Source organism: Taudactylus pleione, unplaced genomic scaffold (assembly GCF_031769625.1).
Source record: "Taudactylus pleione unplaced genomic scaffold, aTauple2 ptg000041l, whole genome shotgun sequence".
In the NCBI taxonomy this organism is placed as follows: Eukaryota; Metazoa; Chordata; class Amphibia; order Anura; family Myobatrachidae; genus Taudactylus; species Taudactylus pleione.
In genome coordinates this window covers 28,378,117-28,403,914 of record NW_028284443.1, presented here as the reverse complement: position 1 = coordinate 28,403,914, position 25,798 = coordinate 28,378,117, and the positions used below count along the sequence as shown (strand labels likewise).

The 25,798-nt window shown below is 43.5% G+C and overlaps 1 protein-coding gene across 3 annotated transcripts in view; it reads right to left on the bottom strand.

Moving 5' to 3' along the window:
• The window catches only part of PDZRN4 (PDZ domain containing ring finger 4), a 191,264-nt gene that overhangs the window by 24,223 nt on the left and 141,243 nt on the right, over window positions 1-25,798 (bottom strand). For all 3 annotated transcript variants that reach the window (XM_088456403.1, XM_088456412.1, XM_088456420.1), the window contains exons 4-5: window positions 18,175-18,273; window positions 13,672-13,734 (exon numbers count right to left, since the gene is read on the bottom strand). In XM_088456403.1, coding sequence (XP_088312529.1) covers window positions 13,672-13,734; window positions 18,175-18,273 — 162 coding nt within the window. The remainder of the gene's footprint in view (window positions 1-13,671; window positions 13,735-18,174; window positions 18,274-25,798) is intronic.

Here is a 25,798-nt window from a genome sequence, read left to right as displayed (position 1 = left end):
ACTGTACCCTCAATTTCTTTGTTTAATTGCGATTAGTAAAGGGACTGTTATATATTGCTAGACATAGTTTAATGTTCTCTCTTTACATAGGCTAAGAGCACATTGAGGGCTTCTTACTACCTTTGTGCTATCGCCAGACCTTTTGTTTGGACCTGGTTATACCCCCAGTTATGTTGCATGCAATGTACTCTTTGCCATGGTTATAGTATTAACAAAGGTTTATGACACCTCAATAAGATTGCAAAGTTTGGGGTGGTAAGCTTATTCTGGGTAAGGGAGAGTAAAAAATTGAATCATACTAAATAGTGGGCTTTGTAAAATGCTGACAAAACTCTCGCTGGGTATGGATGCTAACTGTACTAATAGGATTGGCGTAGACCTTCACAGGGGATCTCCGCAATTAGATTTGGGCTTCGCTGTGCCCAATAAGCAGGTCACAGCCCTCTGACTGGGTTCCTATTTTATGGGCTAATAAACACTGGAAAGTTTAAAGGCGGACATTAAGACTGGTTACTGAGAGGTATACAGGAGCATAGTCACCAGACACATGTCAGAACCGGATGGGCAATGTGGACCAGGGGGTAGGCAGGATCAGGTCAGGAGAAGCCAAAGTCGGAACCAATAAGTCATAAGAAGCAGTACCAATGGAGCAGGAGAGGATAATCATCAGACAGACCAGATCAGAATGGAGGTAAGAGAGCTAGCTGAATATATATAGGGATTGGATTAAAATTGGGCACCAACGTGATACCTGTGCTTTTAAGATTTGAACAGTGGTGTGTATGTCTATATGGAAACACCTTCTGCCGCTGGAGAAAGGAGCTGGAGCTGCCTGCAGCAGCCACTGGCAAGAGGAGACACTGGCAGACGCAGCTGCTAGCAGAAGGCAACATCATAGTAGTGGAAGACTGGCCCTGCCTCCAACAATTCATCCCTGTAATTTACTTTAAACAGATATAAAAGGAAGATTAAAAAGCCCCTTTGGTAATTCCTCCATTAGTGAGTTTTATTAAACAATTTGGCCCTTTCCTATACATAAATTGCATTGCTCGTTTGAGCTGATGGATAGAGAGCACAGAGAACATACAGCAACTGCATCCTAACATTTTTGGGCCAATTAAATTTCCAGGGAGCTGCCGCTATAACGGGTATACACATCTTCCGTGTTGGGACCCGGTGGGGGAGCTGGCATTGGCAAATGCATACACACTTGCCGATGCTGGTAGCAACGGCGGGGGCCATGATGCATTCCGCAACATGTCCCTTGCTAACGATATCCCCCATCAGCCCTGCATGCAGGGCTGACACAGAGTGTTGCTGACAACGTGCAGGAGCGCGCTTTGCCAGCGACATAGCGGGTACACACTAGACAATGTGCCCGATATGTCGCTCTGATCTGCCAGATCGGACAACATATCATCCTGTGTGTGCCCAACATAACTCATTTCTTCTCGGACACTATGGAGGTGCAAAGAGAAATCAGGCTGCCATAATTGCGCATTGGAAGCTACCCCTTTGTTTGTGTTTCTCCACCCGTCAGATTCTCATTAGCTCTCAGTATAAAGCTGTCCATGGACACATGACTCGAATTACATCAAATGACCATGGATTGTAGATTAAAAAGTATGATAATAGCAATTTACTTTTCCAGCCACATATTGGAGAGGTTCAGTAATTCAAACTATTTAGCACCACTTACCTCGAGAAATGTTATCATAAATAAGTCATTTTTAAAGATCTAAGAAAATGATCACATTACAAATTAGATTAGATACTGCAACTATTAAGAAGTATGATCCAATTATGTATATAATAAGAGATATGGTAAGAACTTACCTTTGTTATCTCTATTTCTATGAGGTTCATAGGATCCACAGGAGACCTTGGGGTATAGGCATGGCTTCGTCCATCGGGCACCACACAGTTAAAAGTTTTCCTCCCAGGATGCACCGGGGCCCCCTCTCCTATACCCCGTCCCCAGGCCAAGGCACCTTCAGTTTTAGTAGCAAGCCATAGGCCGGAGGAGGAGAAACAGAGAGAAGAATGTCTGGAACACACAAGAGTCACACTCTCACAAAGCAGGAGATGGAAACAAACATTAACCAGAACAAAACCCATCTGAAGCACAGGTGTGACAGGATGGGAGTCCTGTGGATCCTATGGACCTCGTAGAAATAGAGATAACAAAGATAAGTTCTTACCATATCTCTTATTTTCTACTTCAGGGTCCATAGTCTCCACAGGAGACCTTGGGGATGTCCCAAAGCAGTCCCTTCAAGGGTGGGGACACTCCTGTGCTGAAAGGAGAATCCGCTGCCCGAAGGAAGCATCCTGAGAGGCAAAGGTATCATAAGCATAATACCGTACAAAGGTATGGACACAAGACCACGTGGCTGCCCTGCAAAGCTGAACAGCTGAGGCACCAAGGCGAGCTGCCCACGAATGACCCACAGACCTCGTAGAATGAGCAGTAACAGAGGGAGGCACTGGAATGCCCTCATGAGTGTAAGCCTCAGAGATCGCCATGCGAATCCAGCTGGCCAATGTCTGCTTGTTGGCAGGCCAACCTTCTTATGGAAGCCATAGAGGACAAACAAGGAGTCCGACTTCTGAAGGGAACTTGTACGGTCTACGTAAATCCGGAAAGCACGGACCACATCCAATGAGGCCTCACCTGCTGAAAGGTCTGGTGAGTTAAAGGCCGGCACTATAATTTCCTTGCGAATGTGGAAACCAGAGACCACCTTAGGAAGGAAACCAGGGCGAGTCCTAAGAACTGCTCTGTTCCTATGAAAAATCAAAAAGTGAGGGCGACAGGAGAAAGCCCCCAAATCTGACACCCTTCTAGCTGAAGCAATAGCTAGAAAAAATACAGTCTCAGCTGTTAGCCATTTGAAGTCCACTGAGTCTAGAGGTTCTAATGGAGGACCTTGGAGAGCCCTAAGAACCACAGCCAAATCCCAAGGAGCCACTGGGGGGACAAAGGGAGGTTGAATGCGAATGGCCCCCTGCATAAAAGTGTGGATATCAGGAAGCGGAACAATCCTACGCTGAAACCACACAGATAGTGCGGAAACATGAACTTTCAAGGAGGCGAGGCGAAGACCTTTATCCAAGCCCGCCTGTAGGAAAGCTAGAGCCCTGGATATCCGAAATACCTGGAGATCGTACCCCCTGGGCCGACACCATTAAAAATATGTATGCCACACCCTATGGTAAATCCTGGCAGAAGCAGGTTTCCGAGCTACAAGCATGGTGTTCACCACAGAACTGGAGAACCCCTTAGCCCTGAGGAGGGATGTCTCAAGAGCCATGCCGTCAAAGACAGACGGCCTAGATCCGGGTAGAGGCAAGGACCCTGAGACAACAGGTCCGGACAGTGAGGCAACAGCAACGGAGAGTCAATGGAGAGACTCAGCAGATCTGACTACCAGTGACGTCTGGGCCACACTGGAGCCACTAGCAGGATCGTGCCCCCTTCCAGCTTGAACATTCGAAGTACTCGAGGGAGAAGGGTGAACGTAGGAAACAGATATGCAAACTGGAAGGTCCACTGGACCAACAGAGTGTCCACCAGGAGAGCCTCTGCATCTCTTGTACTGGACCCATACACCAGCAGCTTGCAGTTGTGTCTGGAGGCCCTGAGATCTGTTTCGGGAAAGCCCCACTAGTCCACTAGGAGATGAAATACTTCCTGGTGCTGAGACCATTCCCCTGGCTGACAGTTGAGTACTCCTGAAATGAACACTGCCAATATGGCTGTGAGATTGCCTTCCACTAAGAAAGCAGGATACCTCTTTTAGGGCCACCTGACTTCTCGTTTCTCCTTGATGATTTATGTAAGCCACCGTGGTGGCGTTGTCTGACTGAATTTGCACGGGTTTCCCCTGCAGCATGAGTCTTGTTTGTTGCAGTGCTCTGAACACTGCCCAAAGTTCCAACACATTGATCGGCACAGTGCCCCAACCCTGAAGTGAGGCATCCGTTGTTAGGAGGACCCAGTCCGAGATAAAAAAAAGAGGTCCTCATTAATCACCAAGTCAGAGATAGGCGCACCTCCAGAGACAGCACAATCATTTGTGTCTTTATTCGACAGGGTAACCCGTCCTATTTGGAGAGAATCAACATCCACAGAGGTCTGGAATGAAACTGGGCATACTCCACCATGTCGAACGTCGACACCATGGAACCCAGTAACTTAATTTCCGAGTGAAGGGACAACGGTGACCCTGGAGGCAATTGCATATCTTGGACTGTAACAAGGAGATCCTTTGTCCTCTGTCAAAAAGATCCTTTGTTGCTGAGAGACCAGCAATGCCCCCAGATGGACCATCCTCTGAGAAGCAGTTAGGGAGGATTTCTTCCAATTCACCAGCCAGCCGTGAGTCTGCAACACTGATATCATCAGGTGCAGATGGTTGCGAACAACAGAAGGTCATCCAAGTAGGGTAACAGGCGAACCCCCTGTAACCACAGGTGAGCCACCATGACCGCCATTACCTTTGTAAACACTCGGGTGCCGTAGATAGGCCAAACAGCAGAGCCTGGAACTGGTAATGGAGATCTAGTACCGCAAATCTGAGGAAACGTTGATGAGCCCTGGCAATCGGGATATGCAGGTAGGCATCCTGAATATCCAGAGACACCATTAAATCCCCAGGTTCCATAGCCAATATAATGGAATGCAGAGTCCCCACCCAGAACTGAGGGACCCTTAGAAACTTATTCCAGGACTTGAGGTTGAGGATTGCACAGTAGGAACCGTTCATTTTTTTTTGTTTTTGTTCGAACCAGAAAGAGATTAGAGTAATAATTCCCCGCAGGGGTAACGGAACTGGCATTATGACCCCCATATGGAGCATAGAGTGCACCAATCTGAAGGAAGGCCAGCAGTGAAGAACTGATGAGGAGGCCTGCTGCGGAAGGAGAGAGTGTACCACTGATAGACCACTTCCCTTACCCAAGTGTCTGTGTAGTCTAGCACCAGCACTGGGCGAATTGCAGCAGTCAGCCTCCCACCTTGGGGTCCCCCAAGGGGAGGCCCGCCCCATCGGGCTGAAGATTTATCATCCAAGTAGTCGGCTGGACGTCTAGCGCTCTGAGCCTGTTTCCTGGTCTAACCAGAATTTCTGGCCCCTGACGGTCTCTGAAAGGACTGTACCATAGGCTTACCCTGGCGTTGATAGGCCAGATAGAGCCGGAGCTGAAGGTAGACACTCAGACTTTGCTACTGCCAGCGTGTTCCCTATTTTGTCTAAATCAGGGCCAAAGCGAACCTGATCATTAGAAGGCAGACCTTCTTGGATTCAGCATCAGCTCTTCAAGAGTGCAACCACAAGGAGTGGCGTGCTGACACTGCTGCCGTGGAACTCTAGAGGTCAGTAGGCTCACCTTCAAAGCTGCTTCATTAGTGTATGCAGCTAAATCTCAGAGATTGCCTACTAACACCATATGCTCCGTGGGAGCATCAGGGAGAAAATATGCCTCCAAAGCATCCGCGCACCGTTCAATGACCTGAGCCACCCAACAGACTGCCATTGCCAGTCTGGAGGCTCCTCCGGTGAGGTGAAATAGACTTAAGACTAGGGGTGTGCACCGGCCACTTTTCATGTTTTGTGTTTTGGTTTTGGATCTGGATCTTTCTTCGAGTTTTGGATCTGGATTGGTTTTGCCAAAACCACCCTTCCGTGTTTTGGGTTCTGGGTTTTGTGTTTTGGATCTGTATTTTTTTTTAAAAAAAGCATAAAAACAGCTAAAATCACAGAATTTGTGGGTTTTTCTGCTCCTATACTATTATTAACCTCAATAACCTTAATTTTCACTCATTTCCAGTCTATTCTGAACACCTCACACCTCACAATAGTGTTTTTATGTCCAAAAGGTTGCACCGAGGTAGCTGGATGACTATGCGAAGCGACACGAGTGGGCGGCACAAACACGTGGCCCATCTAGGAGTGACACTGCAGTGGCAGACAGGATGGCAATTTGAAAAACTAGGCCGCAAACAGTACATAATGCAAAGAAAAAAAAGAGGTGCAAGATGGAATTGTCCTTGGGCCCTCCCACCCACCCTTATGTTGTATAAACAGGACATGCACACTTTAACAAACCAATCATTTCAGCGCCAGGGTCTGCCACACGACTGTGGCTGAAATGATTGGTTCGTTTGGGCCCCCACAAAACAAGCTGGCAATTAATCTGTCCCTGCACAAACTGGCTCTACAGAGGCAAGATGTCGTCCTCATCCTCCTCATTCACCGATTCCTCACCCTCTTCAGTGTTGTGTACATCCTCATCCTCACAGAGTATTAATTCGTCCCCGCTGGAATCTACCACCACAGGTCCCTCTGTACGTTCTGGAGGCTGGTCTCCCTGGAAGAGTTGATAATTCATTTTTATGAACATCATCTTCTCCACATTTTGTGGAAGCAACCTCCTACGCCTTTCGCTGACAAGGTTCCCGGCTGCACTAAACACTCTTTCGGAGTACACACTGGAGGGGGGGGCAACTCAGGTAAAATAGAGCCAGTTTGTACAGGGGCCTCCAAATTGCCTCTTTTTCCTGCCAGTACATGTACGGACTGTCTGACATGCCTACTTGCATGCTGTCACCGATGTAATCCTTTAACAGACAGACACACGCTTGTCGCTGCTGCTTTGAGGATGCAGATGCGGCTACTGCATATACATTTCACACACAAACACAGAAAAAAAGAAGATTATTTTATTTTGGTTGGAGCGCACTTCGGGGGTTACACCACCCTTTAACAGACAGACGCATGCTTGTCGCTGCTGCTTTGAGGATGCAGGTGTGGCTACAGCCCACACATTTCACAAAGACAGAAAAAAAAATAATATTTTATTTTTTGTGGAGCGCACTTTGGGGGTTGCACCACCCTTCAACAGACAGACGCACGCTTGTCGCTGCTGCTTTGAGGATGCAGGTGGAATCTAGACGGGATTTGGAACCGGGGACACACTACCTCCATCAATTGTCTAAATCCCACTGCACCAATGGCGGACACCGGACGCACGTCTAACACCAACATAGCAGTCAAGGCCTCAGTTTTGCTTCAGGATGACTGCTGTCGTACTTCATCCTCCTCGCTAAGGACTGTTGGAGGGTCAATTGTTTAGTAAAAGTAGTGGTGTTCCTACTTCCTCTCTGGGATGATGAACAGCTCCCAGCAGCAGCAACAGCACTAGGAGGAAGTGGTTCTTGATCTTTCCCTATTTTATTTTTATCGGAGAAAGTTTGGTCCTCCATTTATGTTATATTGATATATACGTGCGGCTAAGGCACACACAAACACAGAAAATAATTTTTTATTTTTGTTGGAGACTAGTGCACTTTGTGGGTTACACCACCCTTTAAGAAATGAGCCAGCCGGCCCTTTACTTATGGGACACAGGTGCACGCTTGGTGCTGCTCCTTTGTTGATGCACGTGCAGCCACAGTGCACACAATTCACAAACACAGAAAATATTTTTTTATTTTGTTTGGAGTGCCCTTTGGGGGTTACAGCACCCTTTAAAGGAGAAGCCAGCTGGCCCTTTACTTATGGGACACAGGTGCACGCTTGGTGCTGCTCCTTTGTTGATGCACGTGCAGCCACAGTGCACACAATTCACAAACAGAAAATATTTTTTTATTTTGTTTGGAGTGCCCTTTGGGGGTTACACCACCCTTTAAAGGACAAGCCAGCTGGCCCTTTACTTATGGGACACAGGCGCACGCTTGCCGCTGCTCCTTTGTTGATGCACGTGCAGCCACAGTGCACACAATTCACAAACAGAAAATATTTTTTTATTTTGTTTGGAGTGCCCTTTGGGGGTTACACCACCCTTTAAAGGACAAGCCAGCTGACCCTTTACTTATGGGACACAGGCGCACGCTTGCCGCTGCTCCTTTGTTGATGCACGTGCAGCCACAGTGCACACAATTCACAAACACAGAAAATATTTTTTTATTTTGTTTGGAGTGCCCTTTGGGGGTTACAGCACCCTTTAACAGACAAGCCAGCTGGCCCTTTACTTATGGGACACAGGCGCACGCTTGGCGCTGCTCCTTTGTTGATGTATGTGCAGCCACAGTGCACACAATTCACAAACACAAAAAAATATATATTTTTATTTTTTTTGGAGTGCACTTTGGGGGTTACAGCACCCTTTAATGGTCACGCCAGCCGGCCCTTTACCTATGACACAGGCGCACGCTTGGCGCTACTTTGTTGATGCACATGCGGCTACTGCGCACACAATTCACAAACACAAAAAAATATATATTTTTATTTTTTTTGGAGTGCACTTTGGGGGTTACAGCACCCTTTAACGGTCAAGCCAGCCGGCCCTTTACCTATGATACAGGCGCACGCTTGGCGCTACTTTGTTGATGCACGTGCGGCTACTGCGCACACAATTCACAAACACAAAAAAAAATATATTTTTTTTGGAGTGCACTTTGGGGGTTACAGCACCCTTTAACGGACAAGCCAGCCGGCCCTTTACTTATGGGACACAGGCGCACGCTTGGCGCTGCTCCTTTGTTGATGTATGTGCAGCCACAGTGCACACAATTCACAAACACAAAAAAATATATATTTTTATTTTTTTTGGAGTGCACTTTGGGGGTTACAGCACCCTTTAACGGTCAAGCCAGCTGGCCCTTTACCTATGACACAGGCGCACACTTGGCGCTACTTTGTTGATGCACGTGCGGCTACTGCGCACACAATTCACAAACACAAAAAAAAAAATTATTTATTTTGCACTTGGGGGGAGCACCCCTGATGGACAGAGCACCCCCTGGACAACACTACAGCACCCCTTTAGGACTGGGACACTGCACAGGACTTTGGAGTGGACACAGCCCCTATGGACAACTGACTGCACAACACAGTACAGCCAGCCCCTATGGACTTTGGAGGAGTGGACACAGCCCCTATGGACAACAGCAGCACAGCACAACACAGCCAGCCCCTATGGACTTTGGAGGAGTGGACACAGCCCCTATGGACAACAGCAGCACAGCGCAGCACAGCACAGCACAACACTACACTGCACTACACTACACTACACAGCCCAGCCAGCCCTAACTCCCACCCTCCCTCTTCACTGTCCACAGCCGAGTGAGAAAATGGCGCTGACGCGGGTACCTTATATAGAATACAAAACCCGCGAGACACGGAAGGTGGGATGATCACGTTTTGCCTCGATTTCAGATCCGAATCAGGCGGGAAAAGTCGAGCCTGACTCGGATCGGCCTCGGATCGGGGGTGAAGAGGGGGGTTCGGATTTCAGAAATCCGAACCCGCTCACCCCTACTTAAGACACAACTCCACCTCACAGTCCGTAGCATCAGTCCGAGATGACGCGGACGGCACAGGTAAAGTTGCACTCTTCACTAAGCATGTTTGCCGAGACTCTCCCCCACCTAAGAGGGGGGACTCCTATATAGTGAAATAGCTGTCTGCAGAATGATATGCATAAGCCAAGCACTTTTGTGGTAGTAACCGCTTCCCCGCAAACTACCATGTCTCCTCTAAATGATCCACCAATTGGCCAGATAGGGGATAAACAGCAGCCATACCTTTAATATCCTTGAAGTAAGCATATGTAGGAGTAACCGCAGAAACGCAGTCATCTGTAATGAGCATTGTCATACAGATGACCCATATGCGGCCTGGAATAAACATTTTGGACTTAACCTCAACCTCCCTAGGAGGGGGCACAAAATCAGATAAATCCAGGAGTTCACCTCAACAGATATCATGTCATCATCATCATTATACTGAGTGATTGGGGGTGACAACAACTGTCTCTTGGCGGACCTAAGCAGAAGTTCTTGTAACATATCCATAAGGCTCTGCACTGTAGTGGACAAAGTGTTTCCCAGACAGGTTCCACAGGGGGATCATCTGCGGAGGGGAACAATGGGTCACCATCATCAGTCTCGGGACCCCTATGACATACTACTGCCTGCTGCTGGAACCCCATTGGGGAGAACGCAGGAGGAGCAGACAACCGATCCACTAGGGCTTATAAAGCCTGTGTAAGGCGAGCCCATGGAGACTCTTGTGACCTTGACGGCACAGTAAGGGTATAGGAAAGGCAGAACAAGCTGTCATAATCCCTCCTGAAATACATCCCCTTCTCCAATACCTACCGTACATCTGGAGCAGGTAGACAGGAGAGGAGCACTAGTAGTCTGCAGTAAACTGTCACTCCCAGACATGACAATCAATGTGACCCACCATACAGTGAGAACTTCTGACTGTGAGGTAATTTCCCACCCTGACAGTACTGGTACCGAGATGGCTGAAGGGAGGAAAGATATATGACAGATGAAATCAAACACACAGCGCTAGCAAAAGTCACAACTATGCAGAAAAAAATGATTACCTGCACGATGGCACTACAATCAACTACAAGACCTAAAGTCTAGTAGGAAATAGCGCTACATACACTGACCTTGCTGGAGGAGAGGTATGCAGGGGGGACCCAGGCATCGCACTGCATTGAGACCAGCGTTGATTGCACAAAAAAGATGGCCACCGGAGAGCTCAGAATGGGCGGGCCCGGGGGAGGATCGCTGGTACAGCCCGCTTGCTCAATGGAGAAAATGGCGCTGTGTGCAGTAGCGGAGGCGTCGCCTGTGCTGTACAGGAAAGCGCGCTCCCCTGGCATGCATTTAACCCCCTGGATGCTGGCGTGCAACTCTGCAGCGTGCCAGCCCCATATCCGGGCAGTTCTGTGTCAGCGCAGGCTATTGTCTGGCTCCACAAGCAGCCGTCCCCAGGGAGCCCCCAGCCCTGGGGACAGTGGACTGTGCATCAGCGGGCACCTACCGCAGACGTCCGCTGCTTACCTGAGCTGTCTACCTGCGTTCCGGCCATAGGGCCTGATTCAGAGCTGGACGCTCCTGAAGAGCGCTCGCTCTGAATCAGGGCGTTTTTTTTTTGTTGGCCACTCGCTAAGCTGTGGGTGACCATCGCGACCATCGGGGCTTGCGATGAGACCCTTGTGGTAGGGTCTCGTCCGTCGCAAGCCCCAGAGAGCTTCCTGCTCTAACAGAGCAGGAAGCTCTCCACTGACATCACTGGTGATGTCAGTAGTGCCTCCCACAAACGGCAGGCATTCCTTCGGGAACGCCTCCGTTTGTGTGGCCACCCCCCCTGCCCGCCTCCAAAACGGGGTGAGCTGTCAATCAAAATCGACAGCTGCCCCCTTTTGGTGTGAGACCCGTAGCGACGGAGTGCCCGTTGCTGGCTGGGTCTCGCGCATGCGCACGCCGGAGCCGGCTCCGGCGTACGCAGTGAGGGACCATCGACCCGCTCGCGAGCGAATCAGGCCCACAGTCCATGACTCCCCAGGGGTTCCTGCTAGCTGGAACCCCCAAGGGCCCGCCGAGTTCCCCAGATCAGTACGGGTGGTCAGCGCCTATACCCCAAGGTTTCCTGTGGAGACTATGGACCCTGAAGTACAAATATATATATATATATATATATATATATAGTTCATAGATTAATAGTGTCCCACTGCTCAACTGGTCTTTAATGAAATTGAAATAATTGACATCATGATGCTGGTACACTATCTAAAGCAGGGTACACATTAAACAATGTGTGTACCCAGCTATGTTGCCGCCAATCTCAGCACTGACGCGCTGACATAATGGGCGGTCCGTACATATTGGGTGGTCCGTACACACTGGGCGATCTAGTGCTTGACCACCCAATATGCCGGCCCCCTCGTATATCGCTCCAGATGGTGAGCCGCATCGCCTGATCTTACATGCTGCACGTACGATCAAGCGATGGGGTTGATGACCCCATTGAAGCACGCACTACACAATGTAGTGCATACACACTAAACATTTTTAACGATTTGTTGTTCCGATGTGTCAGAATCAGCCAAATCGTTAAAGATAGTTATGCAATCCCAGGTGTCTTCATGCAATTTGTAAACAACATGAATACAATTTTAGCTACTTGCCTTCAGACCACGGGTGGGCAATAAGCAATTCTTTAACTGCTGGGTAACTACACAGTCCAGCATGCCCTGCCACAGGTTTGCCACTTGGCCATGCTAAAACTGTGGCAGAGCATGCTGAAATGTGTAGTTCACCTGCAGCTTTAGGGACGCTTTTTGCCTGCTTTAGACCTTACAAAATGAAAGACACATTTGTAAAGCCTTTATTAAGACCAAAATGACTCATGTTCTCCAATTTCTATCAATTCTGTTTATATTTCATCAACACCTTATCCAAACTGCCTTAGTGGGGTCCCAAATTGATCTGTTTAACGCAACAAGATTGTAGAACATTAGAATTCCTGTTCTGTTCCCAGCCAATGCCTGCAATAATGCAGGGGGGGTTTCTGAGCACCCAGAAAACCCTCCGACAGCCTCGAGAGCAGACATAATGTTACTAGACTCCGCCCCCCTTGTGGCAATACATTACCCCTTGGAGGTGTGAAGTCTGCACTCTTTAGCTGAGCAAGTTCCCAACTGTAATCCATTTCTTCCATTAAATTCATTTCATTTATTGAGGATCCATTCATCTTGTTCGGGCTCATACTCACCAGCCTTTTTGGAGGACACCCCGTACTGTGACATCTCGTGTAAGAAACAAATTACACCTGTAAGCTTGCTCAGCTAGAGACTGCAGATTCTACATCTCTAAGGGGTAATATACTGGCCCGGTACATCTATACTTATCACACTCTACCACGCACATGTTGAACCACAGATATTGCAGCTCAGTCCGCTAAACATCAATATTTGTTTAATTGTGTGGGGAAAACTTGATGCACATACTGGTGTAATACTATTTCTACCAAGGAACTCGGTGTGCTCTGTGCTGATATTTTCAGCTGGAATTTTACTTTCTTTGCGTGTGCTCTGATTATTATTTTTATATTTTAATAAAATGTAAGTTCTAATAGTTCTGATAAAAGTAGAGGCATATGTATGTGCAATAAAGTCTGTTCGATCATAAATTCTGCTGTGTAAAGCAATCACTCATGTATGCACATTTGTTATTTACACTTCCTTACGCTTTGAGAGGCGAAATGGGTAAATGAAGGGGGTGCAAACGCTGACCCAGTACAGTAAAGGCATGTTGCTGTAATTATAAACTGAAGCAGACACACACAAATATGCATATACACCTGTCAGTGGCAGTCGGGGGCCTGAAGGCTGGTGCAAATACATACTGAAGATGATAACAGTCACCAGTACTACTGAGCCGCTTCTGATTAACTAACTGATTCACCTCTGAAGCTTTTTTTCATTGGATGCATTATTCACTAGCAAAACAAAGGTTAATAAACTTCTCTTTTGCTTATGACCTGTCTTGGTGAAAGTGTTCAGGGTGTACAATAGGTATGCCTGACGCAAACCTGGTGCATACAGATTGTGGCTGATATAGAACTGGATGGATCCTGACTGGCCCCCAATTTAGCATATGGTTGGGAGTTACTTTCATATGTTGCCATTTAACGCTTACTTTTTTTGTGTGACTCAGTATGAGCTTCATTTTGTTTGGTAAAGCTATACACGGGCTTTCCCAACAACTTTGTAACTTTGGCTCTGCGGAGGGTGACTTTACCATGACAGCAGTAAAACTAATCAATTCTAAACAAAAAAAAAAAAAAGATTTTATAAACTGACCTGCAAAATCCTGTCTCCTTCTCGTATGCGCCCATCCCTTGCTGCAATACTGTTAGGATCAATCTATATGAAAAGTGAAAAGAGGGAGAAAAAAGTTGATTATTTATGCTGCAAGTTATTAATTGCCTCATTATTATTTACACCCAAGATGTCACGTATCATACAGCCTAATCTTTTGGTGGCTTTGAAGCCAATAAGGGGTTACTTTAGAGCTGCATAGGTTCAAGCATTTCCTTAGTAAAATTAATTTCAGAATTCCTTTCAGCTCAGTACTTACAGTACATATAGTATCCACCAGTCTACTGATTTCCCTGACTTTCAACTATGTAGTCATGTGACAAATAACTTCATGATGCAAATACTAGTCTCTTACTTTACCATTTACAATGTTTCATTGGCTGTCTCAGATGGCAGTCAAATGAGGCAGCCAATAACAAACAATAAGGAAAAAGATTTGATAACTTTGCTGAAACAAAGATTGTAAAGGGGCATTTAAGTAGGAAGCCAGGTAAGTGTGAAGCTAGCTGGACATTTACTATATACAGAGGATGAATTATATTAATATGCTAATAACACATTTATTGGAAATTCTTAATAGATGCCATCAATGTATAAATAATCCATGACAGAAAATTCAGGACTAAAATAATCCTCTTTTTTGTTTATTTAATATACTGTTAATGCAGTGCTATTCATAAATTAAAGATATACAAACAGGTATTTTGAAAATAAAATCTGCACAAAATATATTACAAAACTACTTATATCCTTTGTCAAATAATCCTATAAGGTACACATATAATTTTGTACCACTTCAAATAAGCATTATTAAATTTCTTGCAATTGTTATTGTTGATATATTAAGATAAATCTTGACAGCCATGAAGGGCTCTTGAGCTGTTCAGATGTTTAATATTTCTGTAATGAATAATGATCCAGTGTCCAGACTGGGAACACTATCTATCACCTTCAGTTGATGGTTATCCTAAGCCATTTATTTGGCCATGTCATGCCACAAGCTATTTTTCAAACAAAACACTTCAAGTGTAGCATTTGCTTTAGGTTACATTTCATATAAAATGTTCAATAATTTGTTTTAATAATAGCATGTTGCCAAAATAATAAACCAAAGACTGTTGTTTAATAGCAAAAGACAATGCAATTATAGAGAATTTTAAAATATTATAGTAGCATGCCCAGTAAAGAAACCTTGGGCTGATTAAAAAGAAATAGTGATTTTATGCTTAAACCCGAAAACAAAAGTAAAAAAAAAGAAATGACATTTTTGTTGCCGTTATTTCTTAGATCCACAAACAGTAAGGGCAAGGAAAAGTAAATATTGGCCCTCATTCAGAGCCGTACGCTCTGAGCAGAGCGCACGCTCTGAATGAGGGCCGGGCTCCATTTTCATGGAGCGTCCTCCTGGACGCTCGTATAGCTGTGGGTCACCACCCACAGGCTATACGAGCGTGCATTTTGATGGCCGCGATGGTCGAGACCATCGCGACCATCGAAATTGCGAGCCGGAGCCTGCGGTTGAGGTTTTCAACCGCAAGCTCCGGAGTGATTTTGGCTCTATCAGAGCCAAAATCACTCCCACTGACATCACTAGTGATGTCAGTGGGCCGGCTTCTGACGGGAGGCGTTCCCGTGGGAACGCCCCCGTCAGGGAGGCACGCCCCCGGCACGCCCACCAAAGGGGGCGTGCTGTCAATCAACATTGACAGCACGCCCCCTTTGATCGGACACAACGAGCGAAGGAAAGTCCTTCGCTCGTCGTGTCTGGCGCATGCGGACGACGGAGCTCCCTCCATCGTGCGCATGCTCAGTGCAGACCATCGACCCACTTGCGAGCGGACAGCCGCTCGCGAGTGGGTCTGAATGAGGGCCATTGTCCCTTATTATTACTTTAAGCAAATATGGAAATTAAACCTGGCCAAGCATATTTTGTGGTGTACTGTATATTATATAGGGATACTCAAATTTTGGATGCAAAAAAGTGTCATGATTTAGCATACTAAATATAAACAGTGATAATAATTAGTATTTTATTCATCTCTATGCATAACCTTATGCCCACTATATAGTGCCCCATAAAAAGGAGCAGATTATCCTATTGAGGGCTTGTCCTTGTGGATGTGGGATCGGTACACCTCTGGCCTGTGCTATGCCTGGCACACCACACACAGAGTATGAGATCTATAGCACAGGGCTTGTCTGATTACTAGTCTTACTCCTATGGATATGTCAGCCATTGGTGAGAATGGCAGCACTGACCAAAAAGAAGTAAGCTTCCTATAGGTCTGCAATGACACATTATGCTCACCTGTGCACGCAGCACCCACCCCCATGCCATCCATATGGATGTTGTTAAACAATCCCCTGCCCATACTCAGCAAACAGCCTCATACTCACAAGTCCTATGCTACTAGATAAAACCTGGTACCCATCATTACACCAAATTATGTATGCAGTATGAAAACATGAAAAATGAAGCCCCTGTCAAATAAATAATATTTGTCCCTTTCAATTAATAATGCATATACAGTATGTGCCTCTTTTTAATGGTTACTACTCACCTTCCTTCTTCTCATCTTGATCCTACGCAGATAAAAAGCCCGGAGGTATGCAGCCATTACAAACCCGTTTGGAAGTTCCACCCTATTTTTCTTTTTATATATATTTTACTATTTAATGTGTCAATTTTACATAAACATAAATAAAAATTCTGCTTATGAATGTAATTTGTTATTATTGTGAAATATCCTTGTAAACCTGAAGCTCTCTTCTCATGCTAGGGGGTTTATTTACTAAGCATCGGATTCTAAAACCAGCACTTCCAATCGTGTTTACCCCCAAAATTTAAAAGGGCAATGCTTCTACTAACTGTGTTTTGCTAGTAATAGCATTGCCCTTTCACATTTTGGGCATCAACATGATCGGTAGCGTCGGGATTTAGAACCTGACGCTTAGTAAATAAATCATTTATTTTAGCTGTCCTTTGCTGTGTGGGAGACCTGGGAGTCCCTCTGTGCATGCGCAGCAGTCGGCCACAGGGGACCCTGGGAGGGATCATATTGGATCCCTCTCGGGAAAGTCTGTGATAAGAAGCCCTTAGGCTTCTAGTAGACAACACTATCTATAGAAGGAATTACCTATCGGGAATATGCTCCAGAAAGCGAAGGTGCATATGGTAATTGTGGTCAAACCTTCAAAAACAGCATTTTCAAAAGTTTGGTAACATTTTCAGTAAAGTGCATACCGCCGTATGGGCCTGATTAATCTTGGATCGCAGTTGCAAAGGCGCACGCAATCAGTCGATTGTTGCGTTCTGCGCATGCATATGCATTGCAGTGCGTATGCGCGAACTAGCAATTGCAAACAGAATTGCGATTGCAGAGGCTAAATGCAGACCCAGAGCAGAGTGATTGACAGGAAGTGCCGTTTGTGGGTGGTGACTGGGTGGTGGTCAGGAAGTGCGTTTCAACGGCGTTGGATGGATGTGCATAAATTTGCCACTGTGTGGCCATAAGCAGCCAAAGCACTGATAGTGTGCGTGGATGTTAGCAATTTCTGAGTAAGGTCAGGGCTTGTACAAGTGTGCATATGGGTCTGATATTACCGATTGTTTTGCTATGTTCCCCTAGTATACGGATGTGAGTAAGGGGAAGTGGGCATCCTTATGTCAGGATGCGATCACAATGTGAATGCAAACATGCATGCGTATAAACAGAATTGCGTTCCGTAGTGAATCAGGCCCTATGTCTGAAATAAATCAGGATCAAAGAGATAGAAGATAATTTCATCAAGCGGATTGCTACTAGAAAGGTCTAGTGCAGGTTTAGGCAACATTTTACTCTTTGGGTGCTAGATGGTCAACATTACAAACAAAAAAACTTTCCAAAGTGCTACCCCATTACAAAATATACAAACATCTATAAAAGTAATAGATGGGTACTAAAAATGTTAGCAGCTTCCTTATCCCTCTTTTCTTTAAGTTAGATTGCTCAGGTTACATTGGTAAATTGTAGTCTGGAGACATGATTTTGCACTCTTATAGTATTCGATTGTGAGCAGAACTATGTCTAGATCCCACACCAAGGGCCAGGCATCACTGGGTATGTGAGCCCTACTTTGTTTCTTCAGCTATGTAGAGAGTATAGTGTGCCAAAAGATTACTCTCTGTGAGGATGGAGGTGGAAGAGGAGGAGAGGAGCATGCCTAGTATGAGAGGGACTGACTTGATGAGTGCCACCTTGTGACACTAGTGCCAGGGGTTCCCTACCACTGGTCTAGAGGAAAGTTTATTTTTTATCACCTTATAGAAATATCTATATTAGTACTCACAAATTCATTCTATTTATATACAGTGCCAGTATCTTGACCAGTTCTGTTGCAAAATCTATTGTCTGTAGTCCAGAACTAACATACTCGTATAAAATCCCTCTGGTGTATCTTGTCTCATTTCTCTCCCATACACCAAGACAATTCTGATCTCTTTACCTCACTGACATATATTCCTGTATCCTCTTCATCATCTGTTCTGTAGCAGACAGTTAGGCCCAGTCTATCCTGATTATTTAGACGACACAGTTCAACTTCCTAAAAGGTGAATAAAGAAAATTAGATTAAAACATTACTCTGGATTTCAACTGGAAATCCCGGGTTCTGGAAATCTAAATTCCCATGTATTGTAATAGATTTCAAATAGAACATTTGGCAAATGCTTGGGAATTTTAACTACAAAAACAGTTTATGGCACTGATTCTCAGTAGGGAGCAAATAAAAGCAAGTAGTAACTTTACTGTACACCTTGGCAAAACCATGCTGCACTGTGTAGAGAGGTTTAGATTTTAGAGGAGTATTTACTAGCTCAAACCTAAATTACTGCGTAAAAGTAAAGCTTTCCAGTATTTGTCAGCTACATGTAAAAGCAGACAGTATTTACTCCTCATGCAAAATATGAAAAAAATAAAAATAAAAAAAATGTATGCTTCCTGTGCATTGCAACATGGCTTGTCCAGGTGCCAACTTACTTGCTTTCTAATTGTTTTTGCTTTGCTTCCAACCCTATATGTCCATATAACGCATCATTCATGCTCATTAAGGGTAAAATACATATCATGTGTTGTTGCTTCAAAATGAAAAGATTTAACAAAAAGGAAATTTTGTCCACCTCACTTGCAAAATAGCTCAAATAGCATAAAGCATAGAATAGCTTTCAAGTTCTAAGAAAGTAATGTTAGTGTATGCCATATAGCTTTACAAACTTCTGTATGATTACTTAATTTTTACTTTAATTTCACCAGTTCTTACTTTAGTTTCACCACAAGCTGTTACTGTAGCTTACATGTCTTTTCAGCTTTTAGTATTGTATGTTTTTTTTTTAGACAATGGACACATTTTGAGACATTTATGAAGACAGGTGTAGTGGGGTAAAGGGTGCTGTTACCCATAGTAACCATGAACATGTTACCTAAGCTGCACTAGAAAATAACAGTAAGGGGTATATTTACTAAAGTGTGGGTTTCAGAAGAGAAGATGTTGCCCATAGCAACCATTCAGATTCTACGTACATTTATCTAGCACTTTATAGATGATAATAGCTAGGCTCTGATTGGCTGCTATATACAACATCTCCACTTATAAAACCCCACACTTTAGGAAATATACCCATAAAGGGGCATACACTCTAGACCAGTGGTTCTCAAACTCGGTCCTCAGGACCCCACACAGTTCACGTTTTGCAGGTCACCCAACAGGTGCACAGGTGTAGTCATTACTCACTGACACATTTTAAAAGATCCACAGGTGGAGATAATTATTTCACCTGTGATTTTGTCAGGAGACCTGGAAAACATGCACTGTTTGGGGTCCTGAGCCCCAAGTTTGAGGATCTGTGCTCTAGACGATAAAGTGAACGATATGGATGATAACGATATCATTATCGTTCATATCGATCAAGAGCGTCCAGAGTGTATGCACAATATCGTTAATGATGCGTGCTCCCGCGCATCATTAACAATGTGTTCCATCTCCTAAACTTTCAGACCAATCTGTCGATATCGGCAGATTCTGCAAGTTCGGGTAATGTGGCCGGATGATGTCACTGAATGATATCGTTAACGATATCTTTCAGTGTGTATGCTAAAATTGTTTGCCCGGGAGAACCCTGGACTTAAGGGTCTGACTGGTTGCTATCATTATGTTGTGTGATGATTTTCATTGATGTCCACCAGTCACATGTTTGGTTAATCTGTGCTGAGAACATTTATGTCGTTAGTCCAATTAATCTGATTTTAGTAAACTTTAAGGTTAATTTATGATGAGATTGTTATGTCAATTTTAAAGGTATAGGAATCATTGATCCTAATGCATCTGCGGTTCAGATATGTGGTAGTGTATTTAGATGGGCTAACCCTAAATAGAAAATTTAGCAATCACTGCAATCTGTCAGAATAGCAAAGGAAATACATGTGTTGTGATACTAATTATCCACACTCATCTCCATCTGAATAGGCATTTAAACAGCACAAATAAATTATCAGGAAAAACTTACAGAGATGTCCCTTAGGAATGAGTGGTCACATAGCTGTCAGTGAGGCTACATATGTGTGGAATTTAAACATTTCACAGGGAAGTTATGTAATCTAGATTCACACATTGTGATGTACTGTACACTGAAAGGCAATGGACATTCAAGATTACAACATAAAATATCTAACATAACAGATATAGATTGTCTTTGTGCTGTTACTTCCCTTAGTTGTCTAATATTAAAGTCACACAGCTAATTGTTAGTGATAAGATAACACTGATTGAGGAAGCAATGCATATATAGTGTGGACTTACAAAGAGGTCACGAACCAACTAATCCTACTACTTCATAATTGCCTACTTTTGAAAAGGCATTTCAGAGAGATTGTGAAAACAACACCTATGAGGGCGCGTTACAGTGGCCGTATACTGCTACATCTGAGAGGTATCATAAAATTGACTTACATCCAATTGTAAACCATCCCCAAAGTAGTTAGTAAGATCTATTTGTTGATGAAAACACAGTGGGTTCTTTTCAGAAAATGCATAGGGATCATTGTGCCTTATAACCAATGCAGGGAAATTATAATTATGATCCAATTTGAATGTATATATCTGTTTTTTTTAAATATAACAGCTACATAATGAGTGTAAAGTGCAATCAGGAAGATAGCTAGACTCTTCAGGGAGACAGGAAGATTGTTACTATTTTAGGGAGTCTCCCTGACAATGAGGGAGAGTTGGCAAGTATGTACTACTTGTATTAGGTAAATTGTCATGTGTCCTAGTATGAGCTAAGCACAAAATAATTTGCTGTACAGTAAAATTCATAGGCAAACGCAGGGGGGGGTTTCTGGCTGCCTGGAAACCCCCTCCCCAGCCCACGCCATAACCACAATAGAAATAGTAATATAATAGAATGTTCTAGTGCTGCATGTTCTTCTCAGTATCACAAATTAAATAATTAGTACCATCTGTGGATACTTTAACATGTGTCAGCCAGTAATAAATACACCTGGGCACCAACTAGGAAATCTGGAACCTATGGTTATGTTAATGTAATTTAGTCATAAGGTAGTCTTTCCGCTTGAGGCCACATGCCTTATTGTGAGACCACACCCCTTACAGTGAGGCCACACCCTCTTTTTGACGACACTTGATTATTTGGAAAACCCCCTTTCAAAATCCTGTGTTTGCCACTGAAATTAATGGAGGTTCCCAAACTCGGCCCTCAGGGCACCCTAACAGTCCAGGTTTTAAGGATATCTATACTTGACCACAGGTGACTTAATTAGTACATCAGTCAATTTGATTTAACCACCTGTGCTCAACTACGGAGATCTCTAAAGCTTGAACTGTTGGGGTACCTTGAGGACCACGTTTGGGAACCTCTGCACTAGTCTATTGAGAAGAACTGTCCTTAGTGCAAGATGTCATAGCAAGTTGCAAACTGACTACTCTTATTCACCCCACATCTTTATTTAGGAAACTGTGCTAGCATGTGTGGGGCAAATTGTGTACAAAAGTATCCTTAAATTAAACTAAAAGTTTTCCATAAATATTGAAGAGCATTTACTGCAACATTGCACCTGAATTTGGATGAAAGACATTTTATTAGACTTCCTTTGTAAAACAAATATTAAACAAAATAATTTATGGACACTAGTTTAAGATTATTAAGTACTGTTAAGACACAAAAAGGAACTGTTTAACATGCATAAATGTTTAACATCCATAAATGGAATAATATTAAAGGTAGTGTCAGTATATAAGTCGTCAAATAGCCTCTTACCCAAAAATGAAATATGGGCTGCAATTGGCACATAAGGGATGACCCAACAAAAAATAGCTAATCAATATTCAAATGATTTATTCGTTAGATTAACTGCATCACAATATGGGATGTAGTTTAAATCCTGGCTGTCAGGATGCTGGCGCTAAGAATGCAGACGCTGGAATCCTGACACCAGTAATAATCCTGGCGTCAGCATCCCGATGGTAAATTTTGGGCTAGGGGGAGGGTTAGGGGTTCGGGTTAGGCACTAGGGGAAGGGTTAGGTTTAGGCTGTGGGGGGGGGGTTATAATTAGGCTGCGGGAGGGAGGGTTAGGTTTAGCGGTACGGTTAGGATACTTACCAACAGGTTTTCGGTATCCTAGCCCTGTTGGGATGCCGACGACTTCAGAATTCTGACCACCGGTATCCCCAGCACCAGTATCCCATACCAAACACCTTAATACAGTTCACTATTGTCATTTATAAACCATTTTCACTATTGTAGACAACAATGGCTAGAGGAATAATAAAAAATACAAATAATTTAAAATTAATTTAAAACCACAGAATCACAAGTTAAAAATCAGGTTTAAAAAGAAAGCATAAAACAAAAACAAAAATCTCACATCAAAACAATTCTCACACCAGATGCAGTGATGGCAGATATCAGATTCTAGCAATTATCTTCTAGAAGGTGCTAGATAAATGTTAAGTAGAATCTGATTGGTTGCTATGGGGATCATCTCCACTTCTTAAAACCCACACTTTAATAAATATACCCCTAGTAGTTTAAAACAAAACAATCATTTGCAAAAAAAGGCATGTATGAAAGCTGCCATGCAGTTGCACGGTGGATCACTGAAACCATGACGGCTAAACTAGCATTAGATATGTATCCAATATCCGTCATCAATGCATCTGGTGTTAGACAGTTAGTTGAGGTCCTGTGTCCCCACTACCAAATGCTATCTAGATTCCATTTCACCAAAACAGGAATTCTTCGCCGGTACCGGGAAGTTAAAAAAAATGTATTCTTGGCCTAGAAAATGCCATTGTACCAAGTATCTACTTAACTCCAGATATGTGGACAAGCCGTACTGATCAAACTGAAGATTATATGGGTGGGTGTATCAACTTCAGCAGCAGCAGTATCTAACACACAACGCCAGCCCATTCATAGGCAGACTACTCTCTGTATTAAAGGCTTCACTTAGAGGCATACCAGTGTCAACCTGTTGGAAAAACTCAGGTATGTGATAGTTAATTGGCTTACCCCGCTAAGACTATCCTCAGGATAGTTTCCGATAATGCATGTAAGATTGTACGAGAATTACAACTAGGTGAATTTGAATATGTACCATGTTTTGCGCACACATTAAATTTGGTGATTCAGACTTAAAAAACAAAAAATGACAGGTGAATGCAGGAGATGTCTGTGGCTCAAAAGTTTCTGGACATTTTCAGCATTCAGCAACGACATGTAGAAGATTGCAGCAGCTGCAAGAGCAATTCCATTTGCCATGCCACCAACTGAATCAAGAGGTAGTAACCAAGTGAAAAACCACCCTTTATATGCTTTAGCAACTGGAGTAATAGCAACAAGCCATCCAAATGTACACAACAAGCCACAACATAGGGACTGGGAGAGGGAGGGAAATGTACCTTACTTCAGTACAGTGGAGAATACTCTCTGTTTTATGCAAGGTACTGAAATAATTTTAAATAGTAACCAATGAAGTGAGTTCATACACTGACATAGTCAATTGATTCCCTTAATTAAAACACTGGAGAAGCAGCTAGAGAAACTTAAGGAGGAGGTGAATCTACTTGATTCTGCTAAGTTTATTGGACTTGTAGATCAAGTAAAGTACTTGCTTCACCAGAAACAAAGGGTTTGAAACATCTTGCAATTGGATCACTACATTTTGGCAATCATGCTTGATCTCATGTTTAAGTCATAAGAAATGTCTTTCTTTTCAACTGACACAGATCTTAAAAGATGCAAAGAGCTCCTTGCAAATAAGTGGCAAATGACACAACAATGTCTCCTGCTTCAGTTGCTCACAATGCTGCTGCCAGGAAAAAAACTGACCTTTTCCAAGAGAATCACTGGTGATGAGGATAAGTCAACTCAATGCACCAGAGAGAAACACCTTTATGACATCTGGTCAGGCTTAAAAGAACTGCCCAAAATTATTGATACTTCCAACATGATTCAATCTAATACAGTAAGCATCAATAGAATGGTGGAATATTATTTTAATGACAATGTACAATTTATCATGTCGCACAGTCCCTTTGAATACTGGGAGGGAGAAAGACAATTTGGAGCCCCTTATACAAACTAGGATTGATTTACTTAAGCTGCCCACCTTCAAGTGTGTATATGGAAAGAGTGTTTAGCACAGCCATAAACCTTGTGAGCGAGACTACTTCCTAAAAATGTGGAAACACTGATGTTCATAAAAATGAACCACAAATTCTATGAGGAAGACCTTTGCCATAAATTACAACAAAGTACAGAGACTTTTGTAATAGTGGATTCCACTAATATTGTGGAGCTATATTCAGTCCAGGCATATCCCTCATGCCCGCATATGCTGAACCTAACCAGCATGTACGGGCGATGTTGGATGTCGTAAGCGACCAGCGGGCACGCGCATCGCTGGTCGCTTCCTTCCAAAACATGCCCGATGCATGCACGATGCATGCGATTGCACGATAACGACGTCGTTATCGTGCAATCGCTTGGTTAAATCGCTAAGTGGATACACCCCTTTATTCAGGGAGATTTGGTCAGGCCACTATCTATCCTTTGGCTAAACAACAATGAGATATTCCTCATTCTGACCTCAAGGAATGAGTAAGCATTTAGGGAAAGGGATATTTTAAGATTTTTTTTTACGATATAATTCCCTGACATGGAGTAGGCCTAGCTATGAGTGTACATAACATGATAAGGATTTTAGATACAATAGTGCATGAAATCATCTCAGTTTAAGATACATTAATTTAAGCGGTAAGGGCTAATAGAACTGTCTGTTACCCTTCAGTATAGATATCCCTTATATATCCTATTAGCCAGCAATGAGATGTATGTGCCTTGGTAGGTCATGTAATTTTATAAATAATAATTCTATAGAACTTGTATAGAATATAAAATACAGTAAAGAAAAAAAAAAGCTGAGGTATTGAAGCAACTGAGGCATATTTTCCCTGTCTAGAGCTCTGGGAACCAATACTGAATCTTAATTTTTATATGTATGATTTATTTGCTTGGTATGTTTATTAATGCTTTTTTACTGAAATATTTAACCAGTTGCACAATATTGATGTATTTAAACAAAATGTGTATGTCGTATATATATATGTACTGTATGTGCCCTCCAAAAAGAATATCAAATAAATAACTGGAAATGTATTGGATGATGAATATACCTTAGAGAATACTTGAAATATTGTACCACTAAATTTTGTAGCTCTATCAAATATACAAAAAGGGTGGAATTTCTCAAATAAATATACAGACTGTGTGTTCTAAACGCATAAAATTAAAATAAAATGAAGCACAAATATGGTTGCGAAACAGTAAACACAGTCAATCTGTTGAGAGCTTTGCAATCACAAATAAAATTGGATTCCCTTATGTCTTCTCACTTATCAGTGATGACAGGCTCAGAATGGCATGACTTTTTGAAAAGGAGAGAGAGGGGAAAAATCTGAATTGATGTCAGATTCAGCTAAATAGATATGGGTGGCGGTGCAGTAGAAAGACATTTGTGTTTATCAATCCCATGTGCTCGATGGAGATAATG